This window comes from Hippocampus bargibanti, linkage group LG02 (assembly GCF_051943395.1).
Source record: "Hippocampus bargibanti isolate YZ-2025 linkage group LG02, ASM5194339v1, whole genome shotgun sequence".
NCBI classification, from domain to species: Eukaryota; Metazoa; Chordata; class Actinopteri; order Syngnathiformes; family Syngnathidae; genus Hippocampus; species Hippocampus bargibanti.
This window is the reverse complement of record NC_142735.1, coordinates 21,519,517-21,531,608: the sequence shown is the minus strand read 5'-3', so window position 1 is coordinate 21,531,608 and position 12,092 is coordinate 21,519,517. Positions and strand designations below refer to the sequence as shown.

The window sequence follows — 12,092 nt, the reverse complement described above, 5'->3', positions numbered from 1 at the left end:
ATGACTAAAACAACCATATTTTATATACCAGCCAAGTGAGTTATGACTGTGGGCGTGTTATTGTCTTAAGAGTACCAAATCATTATTTCCCCCATTGCATGCTGTCAATTATATCTGGAAATAAATAGAACCAGAACTGTTTTTTAAAGTTTTTTTTAATTTGTTTTTATTTGGGATGAGAGGGCAGAAACAGCTACCTAAGACTCTCCAGTGATTCATTTGTTTTGTTTTGTTTGTTTGTCTTTATTTTTTTATTATTATTTCTGACACACTTTTGATGAAGTGACTGTTTCTGAGCTCTGGTCATGTGACACAAGGTACAAAATGTAAGCGCAGTCGACCTGTCGAGCAAAGTTGTGGTTTTCAGTCGGTGACGGGCATCAGCGCCTCCCTTATATTCGACCCCCGCAGGAAGTGAATAGAGTAATCCGCCTGACCGTTAAAACTGGACTGAAAGATAGCATGATTTTCTCCCTTGTTGTCATTGTTGTCATCGTTGACACTGAGAAACAATTTTCAACCTAACAAAGATAGTTGGGATGTTTCTATTCATCATCATCGTCCTCATCGCCGTCATCCTCCTCGTTGTCATCATTGTCAGGGTCAATCTTCCCTGAGAGAACGTCCTCAATCCAGCGCTCCAGCTCATCCGCTGTAGGCATTTCATCGTGATCGTCCATTTCCATCCATACACTGTCAGCCTGCCGAAAGGAGCAAGTCAAAGAAAGAGACTAGCATCAAGAAGTAAACGGAATCCTCTGTACGCGGAAACAGTTAGCTTACGTCCTCCACGTCAACCACGCCAATTTGGGGGGATGACAGGTCGATGCGGAATGTCTTCTCCCAGTACGGGACCAGCTGAGAACAATTGAACATGGAACACCACATCGTAGATATTAGAGTAAACCAGTGGTTCTTAATCTTGTTGAAAGCACCGAAGCCCACCAGTTTCATATGCTCATTCACCGAATCTTTCTTTCAATGACTGTGCCCACTAACTGCAGACGAGACTGAGGGGTGGACATCTGCGGCGGAGGATCCACCGAACCCCTGAGACTAACTCACCGAATTTGATCAAACCCATTTTAAGAACCACTGTATTAGACAATTGGTTCTGAACCATTTTTGGGTCAAAGAACCACAACATTCAAAGCAAAGGATCTGGTGTACGGTGACGTCTGCCTTACCAGAGGGAAGTTGTCAGGGTCTATCCAGATTATGCTCAGGTTGGGATTGTCTGTATTCTCCCGCGCCACCTCCTTCAGGATCTCCAGGAACTCAAAACCATCTAAGGTGTTCCAAAATCAAAATTAAGAGTCCCATCAGATCGGTGGGTGGAGCATGGGACTCCTAACCTGGGTCGTCTTCCTCAGCGAAGGCTACAATGTGCTCGCCGTCGATGTCATCCTCCTGGTGTTAGACAAACCGTTTTCGGGTTGATACGGAAATAAAAACTAGGGTTATACAAATGTTTTTTTCATTGTGGTTCAGCAAATAGCAAAGTCCTTAATTGATGACGTTCTTACCCAGATCTCATACATGCTGTGAGGTTTCAGCTTCCTCAAAGTGGGTCTGAAACGAATGAAACATTGTTTGACAATCCAAAAAGATTCTGCTCTCAGCTTTTAAGGTACCATGAACTCAAGGACCCCCGACCCCCAGCATGACCCCTTTTCCCTTAAACAGGAATGCCTTGTGTATTCTGTCCTGTTCATTGCGCTTCTGAAACCCCATTAGAAGATTATGCCTCTGGCCTATCCCTTCAGGATATGGAAGGTGACAAACACGGTTAATTAGAACTGTCCAGGGACTATAACAGTTTACAGATCTCAGCAACTGCAGAGCTGTTCCAAGATGCTAAAGCGAGACATGTCTCAGCGCACTCTCCTGGCAAAGAGCGACAACCATGACTGCCCTTTGAGCCTTCTTGTCCCTGATGTGTTCTTATAGTCTGATTACCAGCAAAAACCTAACATGGTCCGCAGGCAGTGAGTGGTTGGGTTTATTCTTTGAACTGTGACCTGTCGTGCTGCTCGATGTATTCGACCAGCTCGGCCTCTGTGTAGGGCTTCCCGGGAATGGTGACTGATTCCTCCATGAAGGGCTCAAAGAAATCCACTTCGTTCATCTTCAGTTTCAGTTTTTTGGCAATCTAAAGTAAGATGGAGAGGAACCATCAATAGACACAAAGATTTCCAAACTTTGGGCGCAGAATGCTAACCGACAACACTTTGTACGGCAAACCTTGGGGTCGAAGGTGGCAAAGAATTTGATGAAAGGGTGAAACTCTTCAGCTGCATCATCAAACTCGATGAAATCTGCAAAAGACATCCTGGTTGAATGCTGGAGGCCTGAGCGTTCCTTTGCATAACCGCATGGTCCACCTACGAGTAGAATTCTTGCTCTTGAAGTAGCCCACCAGCTTGATGACATCATCCATGTTATTAAAGCCCTTCAGCTCCCGCTCATTGTCGATGATCTCCACGGGCTCTTCCATCACCTGAGAGCTCCGTCATTGGGAGAACAGTTAGTGTGTCGGTACAAAATGACATTTCACAATAATGTTTTATTTGCTCGCCACTCCATTCTCTGCCACCTGGAAATACCCTGGCATAAATTGGCTCCAAAATTTCTGTAATGTCCTAGAAAAATTGTGGTGTCGTATACTTACATCATAGAGGAACTCCACCAGTGTGTCGGCAGCCAACTCTCCATCATACTCGATGATCTCGTCATTAGCGAATATGTAGACACTTTCCACCTCATCCAGACCTGGAGGGGGAATGAGACAAAGTGTTTTAAGCAATTGAACTGGGAAAAGTCCAAACCTCCATACTGATGAGTGACTCCAACCTGGTAGTTTTCATGTTATTGATCGTTGGATTGACACATGGAAAGAGAAAGCCTACCAAGTTTTTTGGCCACGGAGCTATCTTTCTTTTCATCCACAAGGCCAAATCCAATGTCTTCATCTTCCAGATCGTCCAGAACCTGAGCTGCTAGCTGTAGAGAAAACAGAAGGGATAATGGGACAGGTTGGCGTCTTCTGAAGGCGTAAGATGAACCGTTCGACTCAGAATCCATTGCATCGATTCATATATATATTTTTTTTCTACCTTTAGACTAAGGTTCAAGTTTCTTTACTTTGACACCCCCATTTTTTGTCACCTCTACGAACCTCTTGGGTGAGGTCGCCGTCACTTCTCGTCCACCTCAAGTCCTTAAAAGCAAAAGCATTGGACTGCTGCCTTGCACTTTCTAAATCGGAGCGAAACCAGAGACAAATATTGGCAGCCGCCCCTTCAACCCCACCATCCACCCATCCCAGAACCCCCATGCAGTCACTAGAGAAAGGGAGGTCTTGGCAAGGGACACAACAACTTGAGACGATGTAGCAGGTGCTTCACTACCTGCAGATCTGAGCGCATGAAATTGTTTCTCATTGATCAGTTGCATATTTTACTTATGATATGAAAGTGGCAGTTCTGAGAAAAAAAGACACAATTTAGACGTCCCTATTGTTTTGTGACTACGCTTCATTTGCACCAAGACCCGTGTTAAAAATAAAAAACAAGACCTTCAAAACTTCTACACTGAATCCCTTTTGTCTAATAGGCATTATTACCCCTCAATTCAAAACATATTTCCAACGGGAGGTATTTGGAGGAGAGGTGAGACGACATCCCGCCGCTATTTAAGGCCTTGAAGAAGGCACGGTGGGAACAGAAAAGCATTCCTTACAAAACCAAGCCAGCCAAGATGCACCTGACATGCTCACCTCCGTCATGTCTGATTGACACTTTTTTCTTCTACACAGTTCATATTAAAGTGCCAAAATCGTTCGATTACAGCCACAATACACATTTTAAATCTGAGTCAATACTTTGTTAATCGTTTTATATATATTCAGATATTTACACGTGTCCCTAAATACATAATTTTATTTGAATTCTGGTGCTGTACATGAAGACTCATCAACCTTTTATCCAAATTGTGTTTTTGTCCAAAATTCATTATAGTGACGAATCAATGTCTTTATTTAGAAGAAAACATTTATCATCATCATTCGTGCCCGAAGACAGCTGGGATAGGCTCCGGCACCCCCGCGACCCTAATGAGGGATAAGTGGTATGGAAAATGAAAATTAATTCATTTATAAATTCAGACTTGGGTCAAATAGTGGAGAAAAGTCACCTTGCCAGATTTGATAGGCACTTAGAAATGAAATTTACTATTATTATTATTATTATTATTATTATTATTATTATTATTATTATTATTATTACTATTATTATTGTTATTATTGTTATTATAAGCGGTCCGAAATACTGTAATAAATTACGTACTTATATAACTTCCGTTGTATTCATTTTGGAATCCAAGTGTTTTATTTTGAAAAAATGCCGGATTCTCTTTACATCCGTTATAGTGTGACTCTCTTGAGACAGGTAAAAGGCGGCGCTTCCGGGTCACGTGAAGGTTTACCGGTAAAATGAAACCTGGAACTAGCAAAATGAAACATCTTTGGAAAGTTCTTTTTGGAAGGTGGAGGGATAAATACGAAGAGGATTAGGGCCAACGCAGAAAAAAGGTTGCCAAGATTGTCACTTTAATCGCAGAATTCTGACTTTAAAGTGAACATTCTGACTTTATTCTCAGAATTTTGACTTTAATCTCAGAATTTCACTTTAAAGTCAGAACTTTAATCTCAGAACTCCGTCTTTATTCTCAGAATTGTGAAATTGAAGTGAGAATCTTGCCAACCTTATTTTTTTCTTCAGTGGCCCTAATCCTCTTCCGTACATAAAGGCCTAGCCAGGATGCAGAAAATCAGCCTCTGACTTCTCCTCTGGCTGCGTTTTAATTAGACCGTACCAGGAGTCCTACTTAAAATCCAGATTTATCTCAACAGGTGATTCCCACATACAATGCCCACCCAGCATAATACGCAGCAATGGTGAGTCGTATTTTTCGTTCACTTACTATTGGTTTTTTATTTTATTTTGAAGGCAGGTTTAAATGTCACCGTAGCGACCAATTTGTGGCCAAATCGGATAATCCTGGTGTCAGAAAATACCACCTTTTCCTATGCATGTCATAACACATTATTTTGTTGTTTTTGTCCACCAAGCCTGAATATATTGTCTTATTATTCAACCAATTCGTGGGGCAAAACAATGTTGGGGACCACAGTATTGTTGATATATGTATTTTACTTGTGTCCACTTTTTTCTTCCTGTTTCTGGATTTCTGTATGTAGCCCTGCGTACACATCTTTATGAATGGCTATACTGTACTTAGCAATCCACTGAGAACCTTAGTTAAATAGCTTTATACAGACTGTAAATCAATATTAGATGCTGACGCCCACACACAGACACGCGTGTGGCTCTCTGTTACGCAACATCATGAAAGATGCATGGAAATCCATAATTGAGCTGAAAACACTTTGGTGTGCCTGAGACTGGCCACTGGCTAATATTTTCTCATCTCTCTACTTGTTGACTTGGGAGGTAAAAGAGGCCTTAAATCTCCTTGTTGGACCTGACGGTGAAGGTGACACAGGGCAGACAGGGCAATACAATCTACTCTACAAACTCACTGCCAAAGAGATGATGTCACCACAGCCTTGAGTCCAGGTCGAGTTGGTGGTTTCCAAGGTTATGCTGTACAACAACCTGGCACTTTGCAACCCCGAGGTGACTCCAACCGTCCGCGAGGTGCAAACATTTTCTTCCTACTCAGAAGAACACAATCGGAGGTAGTTCGATCTCCTCGACGGAACCTTCTCTACCCTGGTGGCACCGCATGCACTGACTTTGTGTTTGCAGCTTGTGTTTGCATAGCAGCAGCATAAATTTAGCCGTGGGCCTCTTACATCATTCGAGACAAACACAATGAATCACTAAGCCACGCGCACGTCCTTGAAATTGGGATTTCACAAACGTTTTGGGTTTGGGGAAACTGAAATATGCTTAAGGACCCCCTAAACCAAATGGCCATTCAGCTTAATGTGGACCCCTTAATGCCATTGGCATCGAAGCTGCCATTTTCAATTTCAAATTAAAAAATAAAGTTGATCTTCTTAATATGATGTTGTTTATTTTGGGAAACATACCTTTGTTTACCCGGAAAATAGGATTGTAGCCTAGAAAAAAAAATATCATGACGTCGCACCTGTCACCTCCGCTTGTTGATTGCCAACTACCGCATCTTCTATCTGGACAAAATGAAAAGCACCTAAAAGCGGCTGTCTCATTTTCAACCTCTGCTTTTTGCTCTTTAGGAGAAACAAAAGAAAGACAGACATTTACCAGCACGAAATGTGCTGGTCAGCCGGCATGTGGTTTGGTTACCATAGCAACAGTTCGACTTGACTTCCAGACCATCAAATGGCAGACAAAAGGGGCAAAAGGAAAAAAAGTCAAGTAATGCAGACCCTTAATTAGCATTAGCACATAGCCCACCGCAACAGGGTATTTTTTTCAGATCTGAAATGCTAACGGCTAACTACGTATGTGTTGATACCACGGGGCAATGCTGTTTGTTGTTATGATTGTCAAAAATAGATGGGTTGTGGCTTGAGAGAGCTTAAAAACTACTAGCTTCTGGCGGTCAACAAGTCTATCAGTTGATGTCATTTGTTATTTCAGTATCTACTGTAGAGTACAAAGCTGTTGGATTGTGGTTGCCCATGTGGCTCTTGATTCTATATTGTCAGACTTGAACTAAGTCCGAGTGCTATCCAAGTTAATAGTTTTTTTAATGGGTCAAGGGCCATCCACCGTTGTCAAACCCCAATGGCAACTCCACAACCTGGTTGCAGCTAGGAATCCTCAAATCCCTGACGCCCTAGTCACACCTACCCACCTCCAGAGCAAGCTCCTCAACCTGGAACTGCTTGATGCCGTTGCGATCCCCATGCACATTTTTGTGGTAGTAGATGACCATCACGTCATAGTTCTTCATGATGGACTTGTAGTTCTTGGCGTTGAGGGCATGAACGCGATCTTTGCCGTCGTATTCTGGGATTTGGAGGGCATTTTCGCACGACGCCATGGCCCCCAAGGAGAGGAGGACCCCCAATATCACCCAACTCCACTTCATGGCGTTTGTCCTCTCCTTCCGTTCCGAAACTTGACTTAATGGTTCCGATATCCAATCCTGTTTCCTGTCCCTGCCGGCAAGAGAAGAACAGGACCGTCAGTAAGCGGTTCCCTTTAAGAAACACGTCCACATGGATTTGCTGACGACATAGGGCGGGGAGGCTTCGGTCCTCCGAGATACAAACTGGAAAGGCTGCCAAAAAATGTCACAATTAAAAGTGTGTGTGTAGAAGGGGGAGGAGTTTGGGTTGCACGGCCACCTGTTGGAAGTCTCTTGTCGGGGGTGGCGTACTGTCTTGGCAGACGAAAGAAGATCCCGATGCCTGACGTGCCATTCCCTTTTTAAGTTTGGCGGAACTGCCCGAGTCCCACTAAAAATAAAACCTCTGCAGGACAACAGTGTGGACAAGACATCGTCCATGGAGTCAACATAGAGTCAACCAACATAGAGGAAATTGGGGGCCGAGCCCAAGCCAAAAAGTGGCAGTGACTCACGACCCTCCGATAAATGTTCATAACCACCAACAACGTCATAACCTATTCCTTCACCTACAAGTTCACACACTTAGCCTCCAGTATAGATTTGGACTGCACTGCACAACTGGAATATGGCTTGTCGATGACATCATCATGTGATAATATATATTTGATTACAGAACAACAAGCGACATATCATTTAGCGCGATATGAATTTCAACCCAACCCTTTTGTCGTTTCATGTTAGCCGTGTCCGAGGTCAGGAGTGATGGACGATAAAACGTCATCTATACTGCCATTGGGACTGTTTCTTCAACCAATCATCAATTTCAAATAGCCTCTTACAGGACTAGAGAGGTCAGCCTTAACCCTGATCAGCTGCCCTTTTATCGGTTGATCAGAGCATAACTGTTCAACAAGCAAGACAAAGATCTGTCCACTGAAGTAACCGCTGTCCCCATAAGGGTTAACATTCCGTGGTGTGTTTTCTAGAAACACTTTCTTGTCGTATTATTGGATAAATACTGATCATGAACTAAATTATGTCCAGTAAATGACACTGTTGTATAGTTTGTAAAATATTTTGGGTTCCCGACATTGCGTTCAGTTGATGGCGGTTCAATTAAGAGTGTAGATTAGGTCCACTGACTTCTCCGTGATGAAGCCCCATCCGCTCAAAATGTTCCACCCCCGAGGTCAACAGTGCCGTCTTCTGGCACCCGCAAACACTGTAACGCGCCCCCCCCCCCCCTTCCCTACCCTCAGTAGTTGAGCCTCTGAAAACTGTTGCCACGGTGACATAGCTCCAAATGACATTTCATCGCAATGATACCGATGCCATGCGTGTTGATGGACAAGTCAGAACATGGTGGAGACAAGTAGCGCCTCAGAACGCGCTGACACATCCAAGTAAAAGTGCTAATAAGCTTCTAGGAGAGATGCCACTTGAGCTCGTATTGCAAGACTGAACAACTTCAGAGAGTCTCTTTCTTTTTTCCAGCATCTCACCGCAAACTCATCAATTTGGAAATACGTTTGTAATCCTATCGCAGTTTTAAATTTAAATACTTATTCCCAATTACAACCAAAGAAATATGAGTCCAACCAAAGGATCCATCTATCGATCCATCAACATCGCTAGATACCTATCTAAAATCAATAATGTGAAGCTATGCTACAATGTGTAAGTTCCAATATTGAGAAAAATGTTTTTTTTTGCTGACTTGAATGGTCAATTGGAGCATATCATGCGACTGTGCGATCGATCTCATGTATTGAACATGACATCGATTGACAATAATGACATCATGCAATAACAAATTCATTTAAGCTTCAAATGCAGTGGCGCCTTATACAATATTTCTCCTGTAATTATGCTTGGAACTCTTGGATTTCAAATGATATTTTCTTATGGAAATGAACGTAAATTCCATTCATCTATTCTCGTACCGCACCTCAAAAAATACCACACGCATTTTTGTGGTGTTTTTTTTAATTTTATAAAACAGGTGGTGAAAGTGGTCTCAGTGCAGGGTGCACAGTTCGATTCCGACTGCGCAAGGAGTTTGCATGGTCTCCACATGGCTGGGTGGGTTTTCTGCGGGTACTCTGGTTTCCTCCTACGTTGCATGCTAAGGCAGTTGTACAAATTGTCCCAAGTGGTGAATGTGAATGGTTGTTTATCTCTGTGTGACCTGCGATTAGCTGACAACCAGTTCAGGGTGTCCCCCGCCTCCTGCCTGATGACATCTGGGATAGCACACAGCACTGAGACCCTTTTGAGGAGAAGCGGACTTGAAAATCATCAAGTGGATGTTTTTACACAAGTAAATATAGAAATGTATTATGTTTTCTTCTCTAAAAGGCATCGAGTGAGAACACCTTTCGTTATTTAATGCTGCAATCCATTTCACTGTGCTGATCCTTTAGGTGTGCCTGCCTTGACCACTGGGAGGCAGTATTGTATCATACAGTGCAGACACAAATCTGATATGAATGGACTTCTTCTGCTACTACTCAGTAAGTAGCCGTTGTTGTCATGGATAGAGAATATTTCCCCAGGAGTATGTTTTGTTATTTATCTGCATATGTTGGATTCGTGCTTGAGTGACTAACGGGTTGTAAAAACCAAAAGTTAGTGCTGTTCCCACGCCAATGGGATTTTCCATTACATGTTAGCATAAAGCTAACATGTAATGGAAAGAACCTGACTATGCGCTCAATGAGATAACACTCAGATCTTAATTTTTGCAGTCGCAAGTGAAAGCAGGTATTCATCCGAATGATGAAATTGTATCTTGAAAAAACTAGAGGGGATCACTTGTGTCTCAAGTCACCAAATGAGCCTTGAGCGTTCAAGCAACATACCCTGTAAAGGAATTGGCAGTAATGGAGCCAGGAGTTGATGTCACACTGATCCAATGTGTGAAGCTTGTTTTTATTCACTTATTTATTTTGGTACCATCTTGCAGGATTCAAAACACTTCCTCCTCCTCAGACTGGCCCACACTTGATACTTTGTTTACTTTTTATACACAAACCTCCCTCGTCGTACGTCCACCTGCCTCCCTGCCTCCCTGCCGTCTCGCGATTTGAAATCAATTGGACGCATTTGTTCGCTTTACAGACATTGAACAGCATTCCCCAACTGAATGTGTTTGTCAGGCCTGTGTAAATGTCAGCCATTTTGGTCTCAAAAATGTTTCAACATGACAGCTGGAGGATGAGCGGAGGATGAGAGGTTGCTTAGTAACCACAAACCACACTCATCAAACTTCAGCCTGCCCACAGTTGGTGCATGTAGGATGGTGAATGTGTGTGTTTGCGTGTGTTTGTGTGTGTGAGTCTCAATCTGTGCAACAGATATGCAGAGCAAAGCAAGGTCACTGGATTTAAACTCGAAGGGGGAGTTTAAATGTTCAACAGCAAATTTTAATGAGATATGATAGCTTTATATGTCCCTAAGTGTATTTTTTTATGTTAATTATTGAAAATCTCTCTCTCTCTCTCTCTCTCTCTCTCTCTCTCTCTCTCTCTCTCTCTCTCTCTCTCTCTCTCTCTCTCTCTCTCTCTCTCTCTCTCTCTCTCTCTCTCTGTGTCTGTCTGTCTGTCTGTCTGTCTTGCTTTCTGTCTGTCTGTCTGTGTATCTCGCTTTTTGTCTCTGTCACGCTTTCTGTCTGTCTGTCTGTCTCGCTGTCTGTCTCGCTTTTTGTCTCGCTTTCTGTCTGTCTGTCTCGTTTTTGTCCATCTGTCTCTCGCTTTCTGTCTGTTTCGCTTTCTGTCTGTCTGTCTCACTTTCTGTCTCGCTTTCTGTCTCACTTTCTGTCTGTCTGTCTAGCTTTCTGACTATCTTTTTGGCAAGCTAGCTAGCTATTTATTTATTTTGATGTGCAATACAAATGTTACCATTTATTGTAATTTAGAACTATGACGTGCAAAACAAAAATCCTCCTGTGGCAGTTTATAAATAGATACATTTTTCTATTAATTATGATTATCCATCGGGTCCAGGTGGGTGTGCCCCATTGTAGTACAGTCAAGCCGTGCGGTTTTTTTTTTCATTGCTTCTGGCAGCAATGGCGAACGTTTCGATAATGTCACCAGGCATCCATAGCAATCACACTTTGTCCACGGTGGTCTGAAACAAGACGATAGATGATTTTAGCAGTACTGTAGTCATGGAAACGATCCAAGATTCTACTTCCTCTTGGAAAAATTCACAAATACAGTGAGACCTCAACTTACAAACACCTTATCTTACAAACTTTTCGTCTTACAAACTTCAAATTTATGAAAATAAACCTTATAATCAGCACTATTTTCATAATACACACCCACCACGGCTGGCGGAGTGATCTTCGGCGGAAGCACCCGACCGAACAGCACCAGAGGTTAAGTTACCAACAGTCCTTATGGAAGGTGACTCTCCTTCCATAAGCCATCAACGACCATCAAAAAGGTCAATAAAACTTTATTTTACAGCACAGTTTATTTCTTTAATTACAGTCCTCATGTAATATGCCTCTCAAACAGCAATTCCCTTTGACCTTCGACCTCCAACGCCATTCCATCAAGCCATCAATGACATCACAAATGTAAATAAAGTGACTTTATGATACAATGCAGTGTATTTCTTTCATTACAATACAATATCACATTTATTATACATATAATAAGGTATGTTGTGTGTAGTTTTAAGGCTTATTTAGTTGAAAAGTATATTTTATGGAAACCCGGAAACGGATTATTCCCATTTTAATGGTTTCCTATGGGAATTTCTTTTTTGAGATACACACTTTTCGCCTTACACACTCTATCTGGGAACCAATTAAGTTTGTAAGTTGAGGTCTCACTGTACAAGAAGTCTCACATCTTCCTGCATTGACTCGACACTTTTTATTGCCTTCGTTTGAATGTTGTCTTCAAATTTTGTCTCACTTCTTGCTTCTGCTGCTCACTTCCTTTTCCCTTTTGTTCCATGAATCCAAACGCTTCCTCTTTGCTCGTGTG

The 12,092-nt window shown here is 42.4% G+C and overlaps 1 protein-coding gene and 1 long non-coding RNA gene across 2 annotated transcripts; one reads left to right on the top strand and one right to left on the bottom strand.

The window, feature by feature from the left end:
• Positions 1-137: 137 nt before the first annotated feature.
• Positions 138-7,304, bottom strand: casq1b (calsequestrin 1b). The gene is made up of 11 exons (XM_088990070.1): positions 6,871-7,304; positions 2,910-3,003; positions 2,672-2,772; positions 2,389-2,500; positions 2,245-2,318; positions 2,022-2,152; positions 1,527-1,572; positions 1,356-1,410; positions 1,188-1,288; positions 784-858; positions 138-701 (listed from the first exon to the last, which is right to left on the bottom strand). The coding sequence occupies exons 1-11, from the start codon at positions 7,105-7,107 to the stop codon at positions 546-548; spliced, it is 1,182 nt and encodes a 393-aa protein (XP_088846196.1). The 5' UTR covers positions 7,108-7,304; the 3' UTR covers positions 138-545.
• On the top strand, positions 4,541-9,611 carry LOC148901929 (uncharacterized). The gene is made up of 3 exons (XR_016114207.1): positions 4,541-4,957; positions 9,288-9,409; positions 9,513-9,611. It is a non-coding gene; the product is annotated as an uncharacterized LOC148901929 (long non-coding RNA).
• The last annotated feature ends 2,481 nt before the right edge of the window (positions 9,612-12,092 follow it).

Coding starts and splice junctions, on each gene's coding strand:
- casq1b (XM_088990070.1), bottom strand. CDS start 7,107: ATGAAGTGGAGTTGGGTGATATTGGGGGTCCTCCTCTCCTTGGGGGCC. Junction 1,411..1,526: donor ACAGCATGTATGAGATCTGG/GTAAGAACGTCA, acceptor GTCTAACACCAG/GAGGATGACATCGACGGCGA. Junction 702..783: donor GCGTGGTTGACGTGGAGGAC/GTAAGCTAACTG, acceptor TCCTTTCGGCAG/GCTGACAGTGTATGGATGGA.